This window comes from Lissotriton vulgaris, chromosome 1_1 (genome assembly GCF_964263255.1).
Source record: "Lissotriton vulgaris chromosome 1_1, aLisVul1.2, whole genome shotgun sequence".
In the NCBI taxonomy this organism is placed as follows: Eukaryota; Metazoa; Chordata; class Amphibia; order Caudata; family Salamandridae; genus Lissotriton; species Lissotriton vulgaris.
In genome coordinates, this window is record NC_141685.1 from 1,777,022,859 (window position 1) to 1,777,049,523 (window position 26,665).

The window sequence follows — 26,665 nt, forward strand, 5'->3', positions numbered from 1 at the left end:
GCATAGGTACTAACTGGGTATTTAGAAGAGCATATCAATTGTATGTAGCTGGTTAGAGGTCTGCATGCATAGTGTACAAAATATTGCACCTGCACTTGTGTTAGTGGCTAGGCCATTCCTTAAGTATAAGACTAATAACTGGAGCAATTTCAGTGCTGCAAAGAGAGTGCATGCTAAATGTATTTGTGCTTAGGTATTGGCAGAGTGATAGGATACGTAGATAGTGCTGGACGGTTGAATGGAGAAATGGAGAAGTGCATGGGACAGACAGAAGGATTCCTAGACTGCAAAGGTACTAACTGGGTATTTAGAAGAGTGTATCAATAGTGTGTAGCTGGTTAGAGGTCTGCATGCATAGTGCACAGAATATTGTAGCTGTACTAGTTTTTCTGGCTAGGCCATTCCTTAGGTACATGACTAGTAACTAGAATAGGGACATGGCTTGGGAGCCGATGGGACTCTCAGACCCCCAAGACAGAGCCACTTGAGCGGAGGGGGGCGACCCGGAGGTGATGGGCGTCGAGATTTGCCCGATTCCAAACCTACAACGGCGGCGGAGGCTGCTGGCCTGAATGGGGGTGCCGGCCGCTGGAGGCTTCAAGATGGCGCCGGACCCCACCGCCTACTCCAGATGCTGGAGCCGGCGCGGACGGCCGCGATAGGGAGCAGGGAGCTGCGGCGGGGGACGCGCTGCTGACTGGGGCGCAACGCCCTGAGGAAGACTGCGGTGGTGCTGCTGGATGGCAGAGAACCCCAAACTGCGGTAAGCAGGTGCCGGGAGCACCGCTGCCACGGGAAGACCGGGACCAGTGGCTCGGTCCACCGGGATCGCGGAGGGCCCTGCAAGGAGTCTGGACTGTGCGGGAGAGGTGCCCAGCCTGAGGACCGGACGGCGCCCTTCCAGCTTGATTGGAGGTGACAAGATGGTGGCTGGACCCCGAGGGGGGGACTGTGTCCGGGGCCCCTGCGGGAAACAGCAGATTGGCAGAGGCTGGGCTTGCTCCCCCTTGCCCCCCCTGCTCGCCAGCGTGAACTGCGGACTGGGGGCAGGATAGCCTTGGGGGGCCCTGGAGATCGCTGGCGGCGCCGCTTAGAACGGCTGCGAGTGGCCCCAGGGCTGCACTGACTGGGCAGTGGCGACTGGACTGGCGGCGCCCTCCTTGCACGGAGCTACTGGGCGGGGGTGCGGGCAGTGACCTGGCAGCACATCGCTGGGCGCCTGACACCCCAGAGTGTGGCCATAAGGAAGCTGCGGCGAGGCTGCTGACCGGACTTGGGGCCGAGGATTGAGCGCAGCAACGCGGTGATGAGGGGCGGACCTGGGCTTGCCCTCTAATACAGGACCGTGAGGAGTCGGGCCACCTTGGCCTGGAGTGCACCGAGAGGAGCCTTAAGAGAGCTGCGGCGAGCTAAGAGACCTGACGCCCCACGGTGGAACCTCTACGTCCATGCATCGCCCTCACTGGATGGTACACTAAGGCTGGGGCTGTTCCTGGGTGATGCCGGTGAAGCGAGTGGCGGCCATTTGGGCCTATTCGGAGCGTGAGAGGTACTGCCCACTAGTCTTGATTGATCGGCATTTGGAGCCCCGCAACGCAGGATTGGAGTGCGCCAACGGACGCAACCATGGGCAAACCTCAGGCACGGAAGGAAGAAGACCCACCACAGTCAGACACCGACTCCCCCCTCAGGAGAATAGGGGTGAACAGGATTTGCCACGAGACCCGGGGATCCAAATCCAACTGGATAAAATCCTGGCAGCCATAGCGGACTCCCGAGTTGCCCTCCAGCAGGACCTTGCGCAGGTTGCAACGGGGCTGGGTTTGTTGCGAGCAGCCCACTCGAAACTTGCTGACCGGGTGAAGCAGACCGAAGCTACGCTTCAGGAGATTGGCCTTGCGCAGACTGCGATATCTGAGACAATGGCGGGCGTCCTGGACCATCTCACTGTGCTGGAGCGGAAGGCAGAAACAGACACAATAACATCCACGTGGTGGGGCTTCCGGAGAAAATGGAGGGATCGGACATGGTGACCTACCTGGAAACTTGGCTTCAGACTGTAGTGGCCCCTGAGGCTCTCGAGCTTCTACACCTTGGAGCCGGCGCATCGAGTCCTGGCTAAGCCGCCTCTGCAGGGGCGTCCTCCGCAGCCAGTAGTGACGCGACTGCTACACTTTCGGGACCGAAACTTGCTTCGTCGGAGGGCCCGTACCAATGGCCCTTTCCAAGTGGACAACAGTAATGTTACTCTCTTCCCGGACTACTCATTCCACACGCAGTGGCGCCGCATGTCCTTCCAAGCTGTCAAGAAGGAATTGCATGCAGAAGGGATTCAGTACTCCCTGTTCTTCCCAGCCAAGTTGCGCATTGCACTCGACGGAAAGACTCACTTCCACGACACGCCGGAAGATGCATGGGATTGGCTGGAATCTTACAGAGTAGGAAAGGATGGCTAGGACGTGGAAGCAAGGAGCTGGCTGGAGAATCTCAACCTCGCAGATCACAACAGTTACGCCGCCGCAGGCGGGGCCTGCGGAAACCATCGACCTCACAGACGGCCATGGAGCGTAGGGGTGCTCTAGAAGCGGTGACGGCGATCTCCGGAGAACTGTTGAAGACCACACCGGAGGCATCAGAACTTGGCAGTGACAAGGGCCGATCAGAGGCGGAGTCCTCTGTGTCGGACGATCCACGCTTACCAACGGTCACTCCTGGGACGGCAGATGGACTGCTGGATGAGTAGATATTGTGCTGGTTGCGGGACTGGGAGTTCTGCCCTAGAATGCTGTAGTAGTAGTAGTAATAGCTTTATTCGATAAATTCATATCATAAAAGCATTTCATACATCTTAAAAAACATTTTTAAAACAGCAATCATCAGCATAAGAACATTTAATCGACATAGCAGCATATTGGGTGTAGGAGCTCGGTCACTGGATTAACAGTTTTCTTGCAGCTCTAAGACGCCATGCCCAGCCCAAAAATTTTGCCATGCAGGTGGAAAAGAAGGGTCTAGCATCTGTGCGTAAGATACGCAGCGCTTCTAAATGAGAACGAGTTCCCAAACACCTGCAAAGGGGCTTCAACCACCTACGTCTCGGGGCTGCATAGACACTACACTCAAACAGCATGTGGGGCACAGACTCTACCCTTCGGTCACAAAAAGGGCAGTAAGGTACAGTTTGGGCCGGCGGTCTCCAAGTGGATGTAAATTCGCATAATGGAAGCACCCCCACCCTAAACTTAATATACAGTGATCTGTCCCATGAGCTCTGGATGGTATCCAGATAAGATTCCCTTAACGGTAACTCTTTGACCGACAAAAACAGGATTACAGATTTGCAATGGTTTGTACTACGAACCCTCTCACTGTCTACCCATGCCCAATAAGCCTTCTTTAGCTGTTGTTTTAGGGGTGCAGATTTGTTAGCCCAAGCCTCTCCTAGTCCTAGTTTGTGCAGCAACTTTTTGACTTCCCTGAGCCAGATGATTTTATGTGAGCCCGGTAGTGACATAATGTCATTCAAGGCTTCTGCATAACTTCTAAGTTCCTGCACATTCCAGATTCTGGACCATAATAGGAGTGGGCGTAGTTTCGCTTGATCGCAAATAGCCCGGGTACCTGCATCTAACAGCAGTGGGATTGTTGGCGTGCTGCGGGGCAAACCCATTAGATCTTTGTGGAAGTTACTCTCAAGATGAGCCAGAGTATCAACTCTGTGAGTGCCCCACAGCTCGGCACCGTATAGTGCCGCGCTCACAACCCTTGCCCTATAGATGTCCAGGGGGGCCCCAATGGGTTTTAGTGATGAGGCTCACTGTTCCTTGAGCAAGGCACCTGCCACCCTTTTGTGAGTCAGGAACACTTTTTGGTGGTGTGCCTTCCAGCTCATGGTGTCACTGATGCGTATACCCAGGTAGTCAAATTCTTTGACGCGATCAAGTGGGACAGAATCTAGGGCCGGGGGAAAGACAGACTTTTTGGGCGGGTTGAGAACCAAAAACTTGGTTTTCCCTATGTTTATGGCCAAACCCCTTTCTTCGCAGAAGGCCTTGAAGCTGGAGAGCAGCGATTGGATGCCCATTGGTGTTTTCGAGATAAGGAGGGTATCGTCCGCGAACAGGAGCGTTGGAATTTTCCTTCCAGCCAGGGTGGGTGCGTCTGATGGTTGCTGAAGTAGATGCTCCACCACTCCGTTAATGTAAAGAGAAAACAGAGTGGGGGCAAGCACACACCCTTGGCGGACGCCCCTGTCCACGGGGATACGAGATGTTTTCTCTCCCTGTGCACCCCATCTAATTTGCGCAAAATTCCTGTCGTGAAATTTTACAGGGAGCGAGAGCAGGTAGGGAGGGAGGCCTAACCCATCGAGGACGTTCCATAGAAGTGCGCGTGGTACTAGGTCGAACGCAGTCCGCAAGTCAATGAAGACTAAATACAGACTGCCCCTTCCCAGCACCACCACTTTCCAATAGATCATTAAAAGGCGGAACGTCTGCTCGATTGTACCTGTTCCTGTTCTGAAACCCGCTTGGAGATCTGACAGGATATGATTTTCATCGGCCCACTGGATGATCCTGCCCAATACCACCTTTCCTGCTACCTTTTGGGAAGAGTCCAATAAACTAATTGGCCGGTAGTTCGCTGGGTCGTCCCTAGAACCTTTTTTAAAAATAGGTACGACTTCAGCGCCCCTCCAGGAGTCAGGAAAGAATCCACCCGATAACACTTCATTCAGAAGGGAGGCAATTAGTCTGCTCCAGGAAGATGGGTAATTCTTGATTAGGTCTCCTGGGATCCCGTCAGGACCTGCCGCTTTGTTCGGGACAATACATTGGATTGCTCTCTCGACTTCCAAGCTGGTAAATAAGCCGTCATGGCACCGGGGATCAGTGATAGGGTTAGACAGTAAACTCATGGGTGGACAAGCTGACTGGGATGGGCCTGGGGGAGCAGAGTATAATTTCAAAAAGTGGTTGAACCATACGCCTCCTGGGATGTTACAAGTTAGCTGCTGTTCAATGGGCTTTTCCCTGGATCTTAATAGGTCCCAGAACCTCTTGGCATCCTTCCTAATGCTTGCCTCTACAAGCTCTCCCCAAAAATTAGAATCGTAATCCTGCTTGGCTTCAGATAGGGTTTTTTAATAAATTTTCCTAGTAGCCCTAATATCAGCTGCGTCTTTGGATTTTAATGTTACAACAAGTTCCCTCTTAGCTGCACGACATTTAGCTGTATACCATTTGTCTGTTTGTTTCGGGGGACCCCTACGAGTAGATTGGGGAACAATAAATAAATCACTCAGTGCCAATACAGTCTCAGTGAATAGGGGTAAAATCTTAATGTCAGTTGTCCCTGAGGTGTCCATCCTTGACTCCACTCCTTCCAGAATAGTCCCGGCTTGGGCCATCCTTGTTTCATCGGCTGAGACTTTCGCCCACTTCAGGCGCCTGCTACAGTTTGTGGGGCTAGTTCATGGGAAGACTTCCACTTATGGCCGGGAGGGCCTTGGTTTCCGGCCTGCCAAGGAGATGAAATAGTTAGCGATAGAGGGTTGTGGTCGCTATCACCCGACACTATAACCTCCATGTCTTGATGGTATTGCCAGAGGTTATAGTTAAACATGACGAAATCAATCCTTGATGTATGGCCTAGTCTGTTATAGGTGTGAGCACCAGTTTGGTCAGATTTGGATCGCCCGTTTGTCGCTCGCAAATTATGCTCCATACAAAGAGCATTGATCTCTATTGCGTTTTGCGACCATTTAGGGATCGGGTCAAGGCTCAGAATAGGAATGCCTCTCCTGGTGTCCTCCTCGAAAGTGTCCAAGATATCTTCTCTGGCCAAAGGTTCAAAACAGCAGTTAAAGTCGCCTGCAAGCATTACATATGAGTCCGCACTGCAGGCGGCCAGTTTGTCGTTTAGGCCTGTAGCAGGTAGATGGGATGCACCGCCTTTAGCACCCCTCAGGTAAATATTGAAAACTTCCAAGCTTCTTCCCCCTTTGTGGGTTATTGTTAGCCACTGGAGATCAGGTGACTGAGTATTTCTTTCTATTACTCTGAAGCCCAGTGCAATATTAATCCATATAATAAGGCCGCCTGAAGGGCGACCTTTAGATCCTTGTTCCTGGGCAGCGGGGATAAAAAAGGTAGAGAATCCCACTCGGTGTCTTGGCTCCAGGCACCAGGTTTCCTGGAAAAGACAGATGTGATAGGGTTCCAGAAAATCATGCCATTCGGGAATATCAAAGTTGGGACCGAGACCAGCCACATTCCAACTTAAGATTTTTAGAACAAAGTCAGTGGGTGGAGAAGCCTTTGTACAAACAATGGGCATAGGAGAAATAATCGTAGCCTCAAGTTTAGGAGACTTCACAGGTAGCTCAGTTTGCTGTTTAGGGGTCACATAACAGCCAAGACAGGTAGGGCCAGATGGTTCGATAGAGGTAGCTGCAGAGTGGTACATGTAGGGTAGGGGCGGCCAATCTTCCCTGCCTTTTTTGTTGTGACAGATGTGGATGGCTCCCCTTCATACCATGGGCTGTTTGGTCGTCCCACTTCATTTGTTACGAGCTCAGGACCAGTACGATCATTGGGATGGAGCCCCTGCGATGGTAGGATTTCCCTTCGGGGCTGCTTGGCTGGTTGCGCAGGGAGTCAATCCACCTCCTCTAGGCTCCCGAATCTGTTATAAGTGGAGAGACCGTTCCAATGTAGGAGCGTCTCCTTCTGGCCCGGGACTTGTTCAGCCATGGATGTTGTTGAACCAATGTCCAATTATCCCCTTGATTTCGGCTTGGTCGAGGAGGATAAAAAAAGGATAGTGGTTTAGGTATAACTAGGGAGTCATCGTTACTGGGCCAAGAGCAAATGTGATGCGCCGTTTGGGGATCTTCAAAGGTCACTACTACGCAGTCCCCCGGACTGGATTTCAGCGTTGGACCTACCCAAGGAGTTCTGCGTACCATCAGTACGCGACTTCTTCGGCCGTTGGGGATTGGTCTGTTTACATTTAACCAATGCATTATTTTATTTTTCAGCGACCAGTGGTTTTCGAATTGGCCATTACCTATCATGGGAACACCCGTCAGGACAACCACATAGTCGTTTGCCTCTGGGGGAAGATCAATATAGCCGCCTCTAAAGTTGTCTTTAGCTGGGGGGACTTGAATTTCACTAGGAATCGACCTGTTGGGTATATCGTGTTTGATATTTTGCTGGTGACGCAAAGAGCCCCGTGGAGGGGCCTTTGGTTTATCACGAGCTTGCTCCACCGTAACGGTCCTTGGTTTAGGGACGGGCTTTACTGTGGGTGGGACCGAAGAGGTAATTTGGACGGTTTGGGGTGCAGTGGGTTGTGGCATTGGGTCAGCAACAATAATGCCCTGGTTTTCGAGACTTTTCAACCCTAGAGTGGCCAGAGCAATAATGCTCTTCTCCATTTCTAACAAGTTATTTTCTATCCTAGATAGTCTTAAATCTAGGGGTGACAAAAATTTTTTGAGAGTCTCCCAAACCACCTCTATAAAATCTTTGTTATTTTTAGTTAACCCATCTACTTCAGGGTCCTCACCTGCTGGAGTATTAAGGAAGGGAATGGATGGAACCTTTTCCTGTCCCTCTCTAGCTGGCTGGGCATTAAGAGTATGCTCTGTACCAGCATTAGGTGCTGTGATGTTGGTCAGAGGCAGATCTTTGGGAACAGCAATTTTCGCTTTTTTGCGAAAATAAGCAGAGCGAGAATTGCGTTTCCTCTTCGGTTGCTTGCCACTAGTAGTAGTATTAGGTAAATTTATGGGAAAAGGTACAATTGGGGCTGGGTTGGGCACACTAAATGGTGTCGAGGGAATTACCTCCTCTTTACTTCCTAAGGCAGGTTGGAGAATAGCCGGGGTCGGGGAATGATGAACATCGACCTGAGTGATTACACAATGTGGGCGGGCTGGGCGCTCAGGGGTAACAGAAGAGGCTATGTGGCCTAAGGAAGATTTCTTAGAGAGTGCAATTACTTGGGACACTCTTCTAGCAGCTTCTAGTTCTAGCGAGACCCGGTTTTGGAGTTTGGATATCTCTTCGTCAATGGCAATGTTAGTGCGGGTAATAAAATCATCCATGGGGCCACTGTTCTGTGACCCACCTTTAGAAGTTTTGCTGCGAGTTACCCTTGAATTCATAGCGCTAAGAGCACAGTGACGAAGGTAGGTCTTTTTCCCCTCAGTAATTGTATTAGATCCCGAAAATAATGGGCGAAAAGGGATGGGCCAGTCGAGTCCTCTCTGTCCTCGAACGGCCTCAAACGGCCCTGTCTTTGCCCAGTCTTAGCCCGGGCTGCGTCCCGCGCTGCGGGAGTTAGTTGGCTTTTTATAGGAGGAGCAGAAAGGGTGGGGGGTGGGCCAGCAGGGAGAGCGGACCGGAAGCTCTTCCTTGGTCTCGCAGGGACTTCTGGGAAATGAAGTCCCCGCACGCTCGCAGGCCTGCTGATGCCTCGCGCCCCTACCGCCTTGCCGCTAAGACTCCTCGCGTCTCCTCCCAGAAAGCTGCTGGCGCTGTTACCCAGCAGCGAAGCGGCACCCGCGGAGCGGGTGCGGCGAGGGGTTGACAGGAAGCCTCGTACGCTGAAGGTCAGAGTGCCCTGGTGCGCTGGAAAGCCTTGTTTCTCTGTGCCTGTATCCTCTGAGAGTAAGTGTCCCACAGTTGGTCAGAACAGGGTCGCTTTTCAACAACCTTTGATGGGCGGGGGGCGGGCCAGCAGGGAGAGCGGACCGGAAGCTCTTCCTTGGTCTCGCAGGGACTTCTGGGAAATGAAGTCCCCGCACGCTCGCAGCCCTGCTGATGCCTCGCGCCCCTACCGCCTTGCCGCTAAGACTCCTCGCGTCTCCTCCCAGAAAGCTGCTGGCGCTGTTACCCAGCAGCGAAGCGGCACCCGCGGAGCGGGTGCGGCGAGGGGTTGACAGGAAGCCTCGTACGCTGAAGGTCAGAGTGCCCTGGTGCGCTGGAAAGCCTCGTTTCTCTGTGCCTGTATCCTCTGAGAGTAAGTGTCCCACAGTTGGTCAGAACAGGGTCGCTTTTCAACAACCTTTGATGGGCGGGGGGCGGGCCAGCAGGGAGAGCGGACCGGAAGCTCTTCCTTGGTCTCGCAGGGACTTCTGGGAAATGAAGTCCCCGCACGCTCGCAGCCCTGCTGATGCCTCGCGCCCCTACCGCCTTGCCACTAAGACTCCTCGCGTCTCCTCCCAGAAAGCTGCTGGCGCTGTTACCCAGCAGCGAAGCGGCACCCCCGGAGCGGGTGCGGCGAGGGGTTGATAGGAAGCCTCGTACGCTGAAGGTCAGAGTGCCCTGGTGCGCTGGAAAGCCTCGTTTCTCTGTGCCTGTATCCTCTGAGAGTAAGTGTCCCCAGAATGCTGTGTTGCAGTTATTGTTCTCTCTTGTGAATGGGGGTTATAGTGCTGTATTGGAGACGCGGGGGCTGGGTGACTGGATCGGAGGGGTCCAGGGTTGGGGTGGCGCTGAGATTGTGGGGGGTTCGGGGGGATCTGGGAGGTATTGCTTTTTTGGGGGGATTTGAGGGAGGTATTGGTTGCACTTTTGGTTTATTGTAGGTCATTTTCTAGGCTCTATCCAACCCCCACCGGATGGTACTAGTTAGTTTGCCTTAGCTTTGCACGAGACACACAGTTGGGGTAGTTTGGATATGATTCACTATGCTGGTGCCTGTTCTTTGGGGGGGGGTGGGGGGGGAGATGTACTGGGTGGGGCGGGATTGTTAGGGGATGGAATTTGTTTGTTTGGGAGACACTGCCTGCTGGTGAGCTTAACCGAGAAAGTGGTACTATCGAGTGTTGTGTATTTCTGTGCTGATACCGCCACCTGGCAGCCGGAGGGGGGAGCTGCTTTGAGTGGTTTTCGCATTATTGTTATGGGTCCATCACCTAATGTGAAATGTATAACCTGGAATGTTCGGGGATTGCACTCCATGCAGCGTAGATATAAGGTCCACTCCTATTTGGTCCGCAGGGGCGCGCAGATGGCTTTCTAACAAGAGACACATTTGACTAAGACTGAGGGGCTTGCTCTGCAGCGCAGGTGGCCAGGACAGCTTTATTACACCACTTACTCAGCCTTTGCATGACTAGTAACTAGAATAATTTCAGTGATGCAAAGAGAGTACATGTGGAATTTATAAGTGCTTAGGTATTGGTGAAATGATAGGATACGTAGATATTGCTGGATGGATGAATGGAGAACGGCATGGGACAGACAGAGGGATTCCTAGACTGTATAGGTACTAACTGAGTATGTAAAAGACTGCATCAATGCTATGTAGCTGATTAGAGGTTTGCATGCATAGTGCACAGAATATTGTAGCTGTACTAGTTTTTCTGGCTAGGCAATTCCTTAGGTACACGACTAGTAACTAGAATAATTGAGATTACATGTGGAATTTATAAGTGCTTAGGTATTGTGGAGTGATAGAATACGTAGATAGTGCTGGATGGGTGAATGGAGAAGTGCATGGGACAGACAGAAGGATTCCTAGACTGCATAGGTACTAACTGGGTATTTAGAAGAGCATATCAATTGTATGTAGCTGGTTAGAGGTCTGCATGCATAGTGTACACAATATTGCACCTGCACTTGTGTTAGTGGCTAGGCCATTCCTTAAGTATATGAATAATAACTAGAGCAATTTCAGTGCTGCAAAGAGAGTACATGCTAAATGTATTTGTGCTTAGGTATTGGCAGAGTGATAGGATACGTAGATAGTGCTGGATGGTTGAATGGAGAAGTGCATGGGACAGACAGAAGGATTCCTAGACTGCAAAGGTACTAACTGGGTATTTAGAAGAGTGTATCAATAGTATTTAGCTGTTTAGAGGTCTGCATGCATAGTGTACAGAATATTGTAGCTGTACTAGTTTTTCTGGCTAGGCCATTCCTTAGGTACATGACTAGTAACTAGAATAATTGCAGTGCTGCAAAGAGAGTACATGTGGAATTTATGCTTAGGTATTGCGGAGTGATAGGATACGTAGATAGTGCTGGATGGGTGATTGGAGAAATACATGGCACAGACAGAAGGATTCCAACACTGCATAGGTATTAACTGGGTATTTAGAAGAGCGTATTAATAGTATGTAGCTTGTTAGAGATCTGCATGCATAGTGTACAAAACATTGTACCTGTACTTGGGTTACTGGTTAGGCCATTCCTTAAGTATATAACTAATAACTGGAGTAATTTCAGTGCTGCAAAGAGAGTGCATGCTAAATTTATAAGTGCTTAGGTATTGGCCGAGTGATAGGATACGTACATAGTGCTGGATGGGTGAATGGACAAGTGCATGGGACAGACAGAAGGATTCCTAGACTGCATAGGTACTAACTGAGTATTTAAAAGACTTTGTCAATGCTATATAGCGGATTAGAGGTCTGCATGCATAGTGTACAGAGTATTGTAGCTGTACTAGTATCGGTGTGTCTATGGTTTCGAGAAAAGTAGTCTATATTTTAGGGTGTGAGGAGGTGCATCAGATGATCACGTGGATGATGTAATCAGTGATGGCATTTGAGATGTCATCAGTGATGTCTTCAGTGATGTCACTGGCCATGTCATGAGTGATGTAATATGTGACGTCATCGGCAGATCATTGCGGGGGTGCGAGTTATAGTTAGCACAACTAACTATAACAGCTGAATTTCTCTTGTTTTGTACAAGTGAAATGTTCAACTAACTAGGACGTTCATGAAACCTGTGGTTTTTTCACTGAATTTCTGAAGTTTTTTAAATGCTAATTTCTAACTATAATGTCCCTGAAACTTGTGTTTTTTTCAGTGAATTTTATATATATGTATTTTATCAACTCTCACTCTTACAAGGAAGGAATCAGCAATCAGGTTATAATTTAGATGTATTTAATCTACAAAGGACGTGATCCACGCGTTTCGGCTCATCAGAACCTTGATAACGATACAAGATGCCATTGTAGCATCCTTATTTAAATGTACAAATGCCTCCAGTTGCCAACAATAACAAAGGACTACATATTACTTTAATCCAAAAAGCTGACGGCCATACTGGTCTGGTCACGATGTGAAAATTCAGGAATTGATACAATAAAGAAAAGAAAACAAGTGTTAATATGCACACAATGTCATTTCAGCATATCTTGCCTCGTAACCGTCATACCGGTATGTTCGTCAACGTGACTTATTCATAATAAACATACTTAGGGTTGCAAACATCAACATAAACAATAGACTACACATTTCTTTAAAGTGAAAGTCTATCGGCCATATTAATCTGGGCACATTGCGTATTGGAATGGTTCTTACATGAAAGAAAAGAAAAAAAGGGATCTTAATACACACACACTATCCCTAAATAAAGTTCTAGCGATTATAGTACCATTCCATTCACAGCTCATTTGAGATCTCATGAGTGATGTCATGAGTGATGTAACCGACCATGTTAAGAATGATGTAATGTACGAGGTCATTAGCAGTGCATTGCCGGGGCGTAAGTTATAGTTAGCTCAGGTAACTATAACCGCTGAATTTCACTGGTTGTGTATGAGTGAAATCTGAGTCTAACTATATCGTTCCTGTAATCTATGTTTTTTCAGAAAATTTCTAGGTTTTTATTAACGTTAAGTAAGATGCATATCACAATGGATGGTGGGGAGTTGGAAGCAGGTCCTGGCATTGTGCTGCCCCCATCCAAGCTTGCTGCTCCTGCCTTGCCTCTTCCTAGCCATGCATTGTCCAAGTCCTTATTACAGCCCTGTGTGGCCATTGTTCTGCCACTGGCCTTCCCGCCTTCTCTGAACAGTTAGCTTGCTGCCCCATCCACCTCCTCCCTATCCTCTGTTGTCTGAATCCATGGACTAGCCTCCTCCTTCCTGCAATGCATGGTCTGATGTGCTGCCACTACCCTCCATTTAGCATGATGTACCAGTCCACTCCTCCTGCCCTCCATTGCCCAATTCTATGCCCCATCATTGACCTCCTGCTTAGCCTCTGTGCTTAGCTTGCTGCCCCATTCTCCTTCCCCCTGCCCTCCGAAGCCTGTGTGCATGCCCCGGCTGCATCCTTTTTGCCCACCATGTTCCATGGACCTGCCACTCCTATCTACTCTGAGTGCCCTGCTGAGCTGCCACTCCCCTCCCACCTGCCTAGCATTGTCAGATGACTGTAACCTGTCCCTGCCACCTCCACCCTCCCTGTCCACATTCCATGCCCCTATCCCCTTACTCCTGTCATTCATGGTCCATTTTACTGCTACACCCTTCTGCCCTCCCTGGTCTGTTGTACTACAACTGCTCCTCCTGCCTGCCCCGCGTGGTCTGTTGTAAGGCCCCTTCCCCTGAACTCTCTTGTCTGTGCCCATGTCCTGACCCTCCCTTCTATCCTCCATGGTCCTTTGTGCATGCCCCTGCACCCTCCTTCTTGACCATCATGGCCATTGTGCTGCCTCTAACCCTCCCGCTTGCCATGCATGGTCTTCTGTGCTGCCACAGCCCCTCCCACCTTCCCTGTGTGGTCAGCTAACTGCCCCGGACCCCCTCCCACCTTCCCTCCATGGTCTGTGTGTATGCCATTATAGTCTCATTGTTGCTCTCCATGGTATGTCTTGCTTCTAGTGCCCATCCTGCCTGAACTCCATGGTCATCTTGCTGCTCCTGTCCTGCCCCCTTGCTCCCAGCCCTCTGTTTCCATATTCCCTCCCTCCTGGCTTGTCTGATCCATTGTAATGCCCCTGATCCGTCCCTCCTGCCCTTTATGGTCCTTTATGCTGCAGCTTTCTGTCATGTCTGTCCATTATGGTCAACGAGCTACCACTGCCTCTTTCCCCTCTGTTCTCTGTTGTCCATGTGCATGTTCCTGTCCCATCCCATTGCTTTCTATGTATAGTGGTGCTGCACTCCCGTCCCGCTTGACCTGTGTGGTGTATTGTGCTGCTGCAAACCCTGATGCCTGCCCTGTAGGGTCAGTTTGGGATACCTCTCCCTGTCCCTCCTGTCCTCTGTTATCCGAGTCCATGTCCCTACCTCAATTCCTCCTGCCTTCCATGATTCAATGTACCATACGTGCTAACATTTTGAACTTGGTAAGAGGGAGATTTTGAAAAAAAAACTGGGGTATTGATTTTCCTCTTTGACTTACATTGAAAAAGAGGAGATTGTAGACAGGAGACAGATCAAATAACGCCTATTTGGGCTTAAAAACATTGGACGTTTCCTTGCTGAATCGGGTCTGTTAGCAAGTATAGTTGTACTACCACTGCCTCTTCCTTCTGCCCACAATGGTCTATTATATTGCCACATCCTCTCTTGCCAGTCCTTTATTTATGGTTTGTTGCCCCTTCCCCCCTTTCCACTGCCCTTCATAGTCTGTTGTGCTGCCACTGCCCTTCCTGCCTGCCCAGTGTGGTCAAATTGTTGCCTTTGCATCCTCCTACCTGCCTTCTATTTTCAGAGTCCGTGCCCCTGGCCTCTGCCTCTCAACAGTATCCTAATGAACAACTAGATGGCTAACATTCTATATTTACTACAAAAGTGTGGAACGCCTGACGTCATCTTGATGTAATAAAAACTGCAATACCTGGAGCATTTCCTTTAGAAATTACATATATGAGAGGGTCTTATTTGCATCAAAATTATGGTTAGTGCTCTAAAGAACTAAAAAGAGGACATATTTCCGGAGTTTTCAAATAGCTACAAAGCACTTTTAGAATTATTTGTTATCTTTATGATTTTTTTTATCCAGATGACCACCTGCACTTAGGGGAGAGGATGTGGTGTTACTTCCAGAGCTGCAGACTTTGCAACTGGGGAACCAGGTTGGAGTTTCTGCTTCAGCTCGACATTCTGTGATTCTGGTCAAATCACTTAATCTCCCCATGTCTACAACCAAAATGAATTTGTTCTTGTGCGCTGTAAGTAATGCTCATGTAAAGCACTCCAATAACTGACAAGTCTGCACTATATAAAACTGCAAAAACACAAAAAATAAAAAGTGTTTTGCACACTTCTGTCATTGGGCTACATGTGGGCTACATCTGGGTGATATTTGTGCTACATTTGGGCTCTTTTGTCTCTGGTGGCCATCTTGGGAGATTTATTTGTTATGAAGTTTCCTAATTTACTGCAGTCTCCTCAGTAGGAAATGCTTTCAGTTTTTTACTTTGAATACAACAAGAAGGTATTCAGATATGTCACACATTTGCCATACATTTTCAATGTTAGCACTCTAGTTGCTCATTAGATCACTGTAGTAAAGCTATTGCTCACTACAGAAGTCTACTACTGGTATTACAGGTGCATGTTTCAGCCTGCATGTCAGAATTTTTTTATTAAATAGAAGAGGATTTGAGAAGTCACTCAAAATGTGCCCTCAGTTTTCCTTTCTTCAGCACTAATCATAATTTCTATGGCAAAATGAAGCCCCTGATTGTGTTCCTTTTTAAATTTAATGTTTTAAGTGTTACCAGTTTATTCCAAGCAAGATGGCTTCAGGTGTGCCATACTTTTATCATAAGTAAGACAGTAAGCGCTCTAGTTGTTCTTAAGAACACTCTGGGACATTCTGTCATTGAGCTATACATGGCCTACATCTGGGTGATATTTGCGCTACTACATTTGGGATCTTTTGTCTCTGGTGGCCATCTTGGGAGACTTATTTGTTATGAAATTTCCTAATTTCTTGATTTACTTCAGTCTCCTCAGTAGGAAATACTTTCAGTGTTTTACTTTGGTTCCATCAAGAAGGCATTCAGATGTGTCACACATGTGGCATAAATTCTGAATGTTAGCACTCTAGTTGCTCATTAGATCACTGTAGTAAAGCTACTGCTCACCAGGGAAGTCTGCTGCTGGTATTCAAAGAGCATGTTTCAGTCTGCATGTCAGAATTTTTTAATGAAATAGAAGAGAATTTGAGAAGTCAAAATGTGCCCTAATTTTTCTTTCTGCAGCACTAATCATAATTTCTATGGCAAAATGAACCCCCTCATTTTGTTCCTTTGCAAATTAAATGTTTTAAGTGTTACCACTTTGTTCCAATCAAGATGACTTCAGGTGTGCCATAATTTTGTCATAAGTAAGACTGTTCCGCTCTAGTTGTTCTTTAGAACACTCTGGGACATTCTGTCATTGGGCTATACTTGGGCTACATCCGGATGATATTTGTGCTACATTTGGGCTCTTTTGTCTCTGCTGGCCATCTTGGGAAACCTATTTTATGAAGTTTCCTAATTTACTACTGTCTCCTCAATAGGAATTACTTTCAGTGTTTTAATTTAATTCCATCAAGAAGGCATTCAGATGTGTCACACCTTTGCCATAAATTCAGAATCTTAGCACTCTAGTTGCTTATTAGATCACTGTAGTGAAGCTACTGCTCACCAGGGAAGTCTTCTGCTGGTATTGAAAGTGCATGTTTCAGTCTGCAGGTCAGAATGTTTGATTGAAATAGAAGAAGATTTGAAAAGTCACTCAAAATGTGCCCTCCTTTTTCTTTCTGCAGCACTAATCATAATTTCTATGGCAAAATGAACCCCCTCGTTTTGTTCCTTTATAAATTAAATGTTTTAAGAGTTACCACTTTATTCCAATTAAGATGGCTTCAGGTGTGCAATACGTTTGTCATAAGTAGGACTGTTAGCGCTCTAGTTGTTCTTTAGAACACTCTGGGAAGCTACAGTAGAACACAAAGAAATTAATTGACAGTCTCTGCCCTTGTTGGATGTACATGTTTTACTGAGAAAGTCAGACTTCATTCTAAGATGACTGAGAAAGATAACGTGAATTTACAGAAAATATGCTCTCAGTTTAGCTTATAGATCACCTTCCAAACCTCTGTGGGAAAAACATGAGAATATAGTTTTCTCTCAAACATGATTCATGATATCCCAGCAGAAGGCTTTTTCACATGGTAAAATCACCTTAGAACACACCACAATTCCTAAAATGAGTAAGGTACCATCAACAAATGATTTATATTGTAACTAAAGTCTTAAAACCTTCTATTAACTGCAATGCTTTTTAATGAGGTGCTATCATGTATATTGGTCCCAAGATGGCTGCCAACACTTCTTGGATGAAGTGCTGACAGCCAATCAGAACTCACGATGAGATGTGTGGTGAGGCTCCGCCCATATATATATATTTCTTTTTCCATTAATATTTAAAATACTACTCAACGGATTTACACCATTTAACAAAAAGAGCTCTTTCTGAACCAAGGGCTACCTTTTTGCCAAATTTGGTGTAATTCCATTCAGCAGTTCGGGCTGTAGCCGTGTCTAAAGTTTCCAATGGAAAATTGCATGGGGAAAACCCGTTTTGGGACCCCCTTTTTCCTCGGCCCCCCCTTGACGAATCACCCCGAAACTTTCAAGACAGGAGCTGACCGGAGGAGGCCATAGGTTTTGAAAATTTCATGAAGATACGTCAATCGGCGCAAAAGTTATTGGGAATAGAATGTTGCGATTTTCCTATGGTAACTAGGTCCTAACTATAAATACATACTGGCTGTCAGGCCGTGCTCTTCCTTTTGCACAGGAGCAGAATGCAGCTAGTTCCTAATTCCTTCCAAGAACTCCCCAGCCACACGCTAATTTAACATAATGGCCAGTAGAGCCCCGTGGGGGAAAGGGGATGGGACAGAGAAGAGACTGCCACACTGCGTCTATGTTCTTTTCTCTCTTTTTCTTTAAATATCTTTTCTGTTCTTTCTTCCTTTCTGGCTACTGATGGACCATTCACTGCAACAGGAAACACATGCATTATTCTCACTTCTGATCCACTAGTGTTCATATGTACACTTTTTCTAAACTCACCTCCCCAGACTTAGTGTGACCTTTGCTCCTCTTCTTTTCTCTACTGTTGTGTGCTTCCTTCTATTCTGTGTTGTAACTGAAAATTCTACAGGTTATTCTAATTGTATGTTTCTTATTTTCTATTTATATTCTTTGTTGTGTGTCTCCCACAGGTTCTCACTTTCTCCTGTCACAGCTGCTGCTTCTACATGGATTCTGTTGGTTGTAAATTATATTCTTCACCTGAATTTAACTGGATACTTCTCTAGTTTTCTGTCTTGGTGCTTACTTTTCTTTACTTAATATAAATATCATTTGCAGTTAACAGCACTGCAAGTAATATAACCCAAGTGACTAAAGAGTTCTTATTTTCCTCTTAATTATCTAATTGGAACTAGAACGATTTTCACTGAATACGTTTTTTAAAAGATTCTGTGCTCTCTCCCTTCCGATATTACATTTCAGAAGCTTGTGCGGACTCTACTTTTGCTTTTCCCCTATGTGCAGTCAGACGCTAGCTCGCATGACACATTGTATTTTATTATTCGCACTCCCGTGCCCTTTTTTCCTGAATGGGCACACTCTAAAAATAGAACACTTCCTTAAACGTTGCCTCAGAAGTTTTAACTGAGCATGCCCCAAAAAACGGTAAATAATTGGAACAGTCTTACTGGTAATTCCTGCGACCATCCAGCTTCTCAAGCGGAACCCAAAAACTCTTGAAATGCGCGACGTAGAATTCTCCTAATCTATCTTAGCGACGCACCGCACTTGGACATCTCCTCCTCGTATCTCAGGTGAAGTGCGCAGCTCCTCGGGCGTTTCACCTGCATCACTGTGATTGTGCTCAGAAACTAGTGCACTAATCAGACTATTCCCAATTTGATTTTTGGCCGCCATCTTAGTGTCCTCCTGTGATGTTTTTAACTGTTCTGCATTTCTCTTTAATAAGTCTGCCAAACCTAGTTAAAACTACGCTTACAGTCTGTCTTTTCCTGCCGCTAGTCCTAACAGTCCTGACACTGGCGACCAGTAGGTAATATATACAATATTTTAGTATGTTTTTAAACAACATTGGTGTAAATCAATATTATTTTCTCATTATTTTTGTACCTACCATCATAAGTATGGGGAAACAATATTTTGTAATCAATATTTTTGACTCTATATTTATGTCCCTCGATTTTGTTGGATTCGATATTCCCCACATATATGTACCTTGACGATATTTTTTTGAGATACATAGATGTGAGGTTAAGGTTAGTAATATACAAAACTATTTGCACTTAGATTCCCAATATTTTTGACATGATAATCTGTCCACACTTAGGGGTCCATTAGGATGGCGGGCGTACTTCAGTCCGCCCGCCACCTTAGTGGTGTTGGGACCGACCGCGAGTGGTGCAGCGGTCCCGCACCCCTAATTAGGATGCATCCCCCACCCTGGCAGTTGCATCCCGCATATTCAACATTGTGGCGGGAGGTGCTGTGAGCAGCACCTGCCACAATGTAGAAAATGCATGGCGTGCGTTGGCATGCACAACATGACAGACACAGCGAGGTGCCTGCCACCTTGTGTATGCCAATGTAGGGGGGTATCATGGGTACCTCCCAAGTGCAGCCCCCCACCCTCCCAGGGGACCCACAATGGGCCCCCAAAGCGATTCCCGAAAGGCATAACGCTGCCCACAACATAATATGGATGCACTGCCACCATATTATAGGCCTTTTCCACCCAGTAGGCAATCGTGAGGATTGCCTACTGGCAGAAAAGCGGCGGACAATCTTTCCGTCCGCTGCGGTACCCACGACCATGCTAATGTGGCGGGGGTAAAACGTCGGCCGGCGGGGTGTTTTGGCGGGCGGATCGCCACCGCCGGTCGGGCGGTGGTGATCCGCCCACCATGCTAATGGGCCCCTATATTTTTTTTTCTGATATGTCACTGATCCATTGACAACGGTAAAGCTCTCTTCATCAGGCTACCAGGTTTCACAGACATTTCAGCAAAACCAGCATCCATGCTGCGACCCAACCAAAGATGAAGAGACTGGAATGACTCCCTCTCCCAGCAAGAATCCAGTTTAAATATCTGTACTTAACATACTACAGAGCTATTGGCATCAACAGCCAGAATACCTTGCGGACAGGGTTTCAACATCTAGCTGATCGGACTGGACAAAACAAAATTGTGCCGTATTCCCAAGATCTCGATCAATGCACTCATAATATTTAATTTTTAGAAGGAACCTGTACGGCAGTAGTCTTCAAAATGTGGGGCAGAAGAAGAAGGCTTTGTCTCAACTATTTCACGAAACTTCCAGTAGCATTTATCAATGTGTTTGATAAAATGTCTTTCTAGAAATGGAAGCCTGATACGTAGCATTACTAAGTGTGGAATGTTTAATGTGTTAATGTGAGTAACTGAAAGGTAAAACTGATCACTAATTGTTAACAAAAGGTCTTGGAAGAACTCTCATCCCTCAAACCACTCATGAAATGTTTAGCTTGCCTTTAAGGTTTCCCGTTGCATATTTTTATCAAGATAAATCGAACAATCCTACAATGTTGTTTTGCCTGCAACTCTTTAAGGAGCCTCCTTACTATTTTTCGGCTTGCTCACAAGATTATTCTACATATTATTTGTGAGAAAATGTTAGCTGGGATGTCAATTTGAGAGAGCTGAAGCTGAACCAAATATTTTTTTATTTCAAGCGAGGCTTACCTTGAAATGTTTTGGCCGCTGAGGACTATAGCAACATCACGATCCATCAGTACCTGATGACATCAAATTGTGAGGATATAAAATTGTATCTCCTGCTATCACAAGCACACCGAATTCCCCACCAAAGATCCTTCCAGAGCTTCATACAGTTCGGAGCATCTTCCATACACCTCACACTAAACCCAATAAAGTCAATGTGGGGGAACTCACAAAAAAGCAAGATTAATACTATCAGACAATGCTTCAGAGCTCCACACCCACTCTCACTATAGAAATGTCATTAGTTTTTAAATGGATTCTGATCTCTTGTTCTAAATACTTCATAGCCAGGGAAGCCCAGACTGCCTGGTACTGGTTGTGACTACGAACATATTTTGCTTGCCAGTTATGCTTTTGCACTTTTCTATGTATGCCCCACTGAATAGTTTACTAGATTGCACCCATATCACTCTGAGGGAAGCCCTCCATACTGCTGCAAGCCCTCCATACTGCTACTTGCTAAATCACTGGTAAGAAGTAATTTTGCAGACTCACTCTCCAAAACAAAGCTGCACGATCTCTCCCTACAGCAGAGATCAGCATCAACATTTACTAGATGATTTACAATGATTTTCACACCAGCACACCAGTCTACGGAGCTAATAAACTCTAGTGGCCTGAAAGTAACCGAGAGCCTGATGGTCACACAAGTGAAAATTTAAAATAATTCCACAAAGAATGCACTTGAAAACAAGCATTTTCAGGTTGTGCACCCAATTCCGTGAATGGGCTATAAGACTTTCCTTATAAGGTTCAGAAAAGAACTAAGAATTCCAGTTCTTGATATTTCTGGTGCACTATGTTACCTGCCAGGGGTTGCTCATTATAATATCCAGTCTGGCAACTCCTGTCGTCTCTACTGAAGTATGAATGACTGAAGTGTAAAATTGAGAATCGATGATTTTGTGTCCTCTGTAAATGTATCAAATGCTTATCAAAGTCCCTCGTGCCTTGTATAGCAGTCTGCTCCTTTTTGGTCTAAGATCTTGCTAACCAATATCCTATAACAAATTCACAACAAAGCGTTAGTTTGCTTTGTGTTTTGGCATGTTCCTGTAAAGGGGAAAGCTGTACAAAAATGTGCAATAGATGCTGCTCTGCTAATGGCATGCAATAAGAAAGATGCTAAATGGGAGTGTTCATATGTTACCTCTCTCTTGACTACTTATGCATTAAGGGTTTTAGCCATGTGTAACATTAACCACTTCAAGGTCATAAAATAATAATTTTCTGTGGATAACTTCCATTTTGTATTGTTTTAACACACTTTTTCCATTGATACAGGGCCTTATTTCGAGTTTAGCAGTCCTCCTGTCAGCCCGCCACTGCTGCGCAAACAGGAGGACATCTAGGCCCGTAGGGCGCATGCCAGTCGTATTAAGAGTGCAATCAATGGTGGGTGAGCGAGTGGTGCTGCGGCGGTCTGTTGGGCTCATAGGAGAGCCTTAACAGCAGTCTGCCGCCATGGCAGCTCCTGCAGCACATTCCTGCACGGTTTGGCATGCACCATGTTGTGCATGCCACACCATGCAGGAACGGGGGTGCATTTCCAGGGGGCACAATATGTGCCCCCCTGCATGCACCCCCAGGCAAACAAGTGGCTAGCGGCCCTATTAGGGCCCACTTCCTTGCATGTCCACCAAACTTTTCATGGCTGGCTCACTGCCATGAAATGAGCAGTGGACATTCAAATCAGAACATGCTCTGCGGTGACAGCTTAGCTCCGCAAGGATATTCCTGACCATTTCCAGATCGCTGGCACAGCGGAATCCTTGATCCCAGCGGTCTTGTGTTGGTCCAACCGCCACACCCATAATACGGCAGGCAGACCGCCAGTGTGTCAGTGGTCAGAACACCACCAAGACTATGGAGGTCCTGTGGACCACCATACTCATAATGCACATGCAACCTCCAATACAATTACTAAATAAGACATATAAGGCAAAAATAGACACAAAAAATATGTTACTTACAGATCGTGTTGCTTCCAACTGTAAACCATGACCAACCAGGTTTGATTCATACGCTTGCCGTTTTTTCTGCAAAATACATTATCAAAAAAAAAAAAAATTAACACACACTACCACAAAGAAGTAGAAAATCTGATGCAAATAAGGAAAGGTTTTACAAGGATAACAATAGCACTTTTAATCAGTAAATGCATTATCTTCACCAATTTTAGCAATTTGTGGCATTCACATCTCGTAGTTATCAGGGCAATAACTTTGATGCACCTAAGTCTTCAACTATCAGGAAAATAATCAAGAGTTACCTTTAAACTCAGAATCCAGAATCGTAGGTGCATCACGCCCATTGCAATCTAGCTGCCTGTACTCTATACTGCAAGGGGAAGACACATGCCACCTAGTGGAAGGTCTAACATTGGAAGCAATGCTTACTTAAATCTGAATCAGGCGGTCAAAGAAAAATGATATTCTGTTTTTCTTAAAACTATTATGTTCGCAGATCCCACTTTTAATATATCTAGCTAAGTATTCTATTATATAAAAAAATCTTGCAAAAGCGTAATTGCCATGTTGGCAGGAGGAAATGTGAATCCTGAAACTGCTGTTTCACTTTATGTTTTCATTCTTGTAACATTTTGAAGGCCAATATGTTCCCTCTTAGGTTCGCTTCCCTCTCTAAGAATTCAATACTGTAGTACATAATGTTTGCTAGACGCTTCTGTTAAAATACTTGTACAGATTAATTAATGTAGCATTACTAATGCTCATATAAGAAGGCAACTCTTGGTCGTTCTATTCTGATAATTCACTAAATAATAAAATATATATCAGACTTCTTGTAGCTATTTTTTTTCCAACAAGGGGACCATCGTGAAACCATTGCAATATAAAGGAGAACTACTTGGCCATGTTTTCTTATTGTTTTTTTCTGGGGTTAATATCTGTATTTAAAGGCCTTTCTGGCCCTGTGGGCCTTAAAGTGTAGAGGTCTTCATTGGTTACAGGGAAGCAAGCAGGTGGAGTTCACTCTTGGTGTGTGTTTTGTCATTGTGTCCACAGCTGGTGCCTGGAAAAGGCAGGGCTTGGTCTCTGCTTAGGTTACCACATGCAAGACAAAACTACCGATCCTCTCATTACGAGCGCAGAAGTTTGAATAGACTGTAATTTCTGCCTGCAGAGTAAGTGGAGAAGCTGCTTTCCTTAAACCAAAAGGGGAAAAAGTACAGAAAGGAAAGGAGGAGAGAAGGAAAGGAAGGAAAGAAAGAAAAAAAGAAGAGGATATAAGAAAAAAAGAAAAAGATAGGGAAAGAAGGAAGAAGAGGATAGAAGGTAAAGAAAGGGAAAGAAGAAAGGGGAAAGTAAAAGGAAGGGGAAAAAAAGAGGAAGAAGGGAAAAAAAGTCACTGCAGAATAGTTGAATGAGAGGCTTGGCACTTAACCTGGGTTTTGTCTTGAGAGAGTTCTAAAGCTGACAAAATGGGCTGACTTCTGTGCTTATTCTCACCCTTAACCCCTTGCATTAGCATCCCCTCTGACCTACAGATTGGAGTCATTATGGCACCACCCACAGAATCCCGCCCCCCCCCTTACAAAAAGGACTGAAAGCACAAGGCCTTAACTCCTTACCCCCCCCACCTCACCCCCAAATCAAAAAGAAACCTTATACATAGACTAATTAGACTACACCCTGAAATCCTAATCACGGACATATACTATTGCTCTTCCAAAGGCCAGATAAAAATAGACCTCATTTTCCACACCTTAAGACCTTCTAACTCGAACAGCATACTTAGAACACATCTGCACATATCCAAAACAACCAACACCACCAATAGCTGCAAACTTACGTTCACACTCCCTAACCGCCCCAAACACAGCAGTAACACCTCTGCAACCATCTACACAAACTGCAAAGTCTTGATCCAAGCCAATAACAACAACCTAGAAGCGTTTGAGTCCCTCTTCCCCTCTTCCCCACGCTCCGCAATGCCCCACCACATTCTCTCAACACCCACCCGCCCAGTCTCTCATTCCCTGATAGCCCTCCTCTCCCTGTGATTGCACAAGACACTCACAAGACATCTGCCATGCGAACCATCCTCCCCCCTCCAGAAACCAACTGACACCCCGTCCACCTTTTCTCAAGAGGTCTCAACTCAGGAGGGCGTGGCTTGGGCGCCGATGGCGATGGTCGCCTGAGAGCTCGGCTCCGGGACTAAGCCCGAGATTATCCTGAACATCGGAGGCTGAGGGGCGCCCCAGACCCCGCATTCGGTTGAGCGAGGTGACGACACCCTGCCGGGGACCTTGGTGGAGTTTGGACGGGGGTGGCTACGAAGAAATGCCGAAGTTTGCGGAGTTGCGGAGTGCGACCCAACATGGCGCCCGGACCCCTTTGTCCCCTTGATCGAAGCTACGGAGTTGAAGAGGTCTCGCGGGTGTCGACTGACACCCGGCTTCACCATCCTCGGTGGTTTTAGACATTGGACATTGGCAGGATCGGACCTTCTTCAACTGGTTCACACTCGATTAGACGACCGGGCGGGTGCCCACGCACTAGAGGGCACCGGGTGCGGGTGCCCTCTGTTTCGGGCGGTGGTCTGCACCGCGACTCCGCGTCTAGTTACGATTCCCTGGCCAGCCCAACTACATGGGAGGCGCGACACTCTGGCGCCACAGATCAACCGAGGGAGTTGGTGGCCCTCGTCCCGGAGCTACAGTGGGTGAACGGGCCTGCCCGACTCGGCGACGGTTGTCTCCGCCCCCTCATCGGTGCCCTCGGACGCCGTGGCGGTGGCGTGAGCCGAAGCGGCGGAGTCTCCACAGGCTCTGGAGAAGGAGATCGCCCATACCCGACTTGAGAACGAACTCCCGGGAAGGTCGTGCTGGACACCTATACACGGCGACACCTACTCCGGGACCCTCACGGGGAGCCCCTGGCAGCATGGGGAAACCGAAAGGAGCCAAGGGATCCAGCCAGACCACCTCGGACTCTGAAGCCCAGGACAAGGAAGAGCATGGAGACCCAAAAAGACCGGGTGGCGCACCACTGCAGCAACAATTCGACCGTGTATTGGAAGCGATAGAGGCAACTCGGTCAGCCCTCCAACAGGACATTGCCCAGGTGGCGACGGGCCTGGGCCTCCTTAGGGCAGACCATGGGAAACTCTCAGACCGGGTCAAGGAGGTGGAGGGCACGGTGAAAACTTTAGAACCGGCGCAGAGAACCCTGGCTGCGACGATAAAGGATGCCTTGTCTCGAATTGAGACCCTCGAACGGAGGGCGGAGGATGCGGAAGGCCGCAACAGGAGGAATAACATTCGGGTGGTGGGCCTGCCGGAAAAAATCGAGGATGGCGATATGGTGCGATACTTGGAGACCTGGCTCCGAGACACGGTGGTCCCGGAGGGTCTGTCCTCCTTTTACACTCTAGAACGGGCCCACAGAGTCCCAGCACGGCCCCCACAACAGGGACGGACCCCAAGGCCGGTGGTGGCGCGGTTGCTACATTTCCGGGACAGAGACCTGATCCTAAATGCCGCCAGGCATAATGGCCCGTTCCGGGTTGCAAACAGTCAGGTGAACATCTTCCCTGACTACACGTACGAGACGCAGCGCAAGCGGTTCTCCTTCCTGGCGGTTAAGCGTGAACTCAGGAGTGAGGGCATCCAATATTCTCTCCTATTCCCCGCAAGGCTCCGTGTCATTGTCGATGACAAAACCCAGTTCTTCGACACCCCGGAGGAGGTCTGCGACTGGCTTGAACTGTACCGGACGGGGAAAGATGGTTTTGGCGCCTCGACCCAACAGGCGGAGGAGCCGGAACAAAGGAGGCGATCTAAGAGGGTCAGGAATCGCCGCGGCCGCACGGGAGGGCCCTCGACTGCGGAGACATCATCGGAGCGGAGGGGAGTGTTGGAGGTTCTATCTGAACTGTCGGGAGCAAGAGGCGAAGTCATCGAGGAGGAGGAAGAAAACCCGGGTGCTCAGGGGGCACCATCGGACTCGGAGGATTCAGTGGCAGACAGTACCCATACACCGGTGATCACACCGAAGTCGGTGGAGGACCTTTTGGACGGACAAGGGTAATGGGGTATGCTGCCTTGTTTTGGGTGGG

At 47.6% G+C, this 26,665-nt stretch overlaps 1 protein-coding gene across 2 annotated transcripts in view; it reads right to left on the minus strand.

Moving 5' to 3' along the window:
* ANO6 (anoctamin 6) overlaps nucleotides 1-26,665 on the minus strand; it is a 503,549-nt gene that overhangs the window by 168,647 nt on the left and 308,237 nt on the right. For both annotated transcript variants that reach the window (XM_086919093.1, XM_086919092.1), the window contains exon 4: nucleotides 22,555-22,620. In XM_086919093.1, coding sequence (XP_086775219.1) covers nucleotides 22,555-22,620 — 66 coding nt within the window. The remainder of the gene's footprint in view (nucleotides 1-22,554; nucleotides 22,621-26,665) is intronic.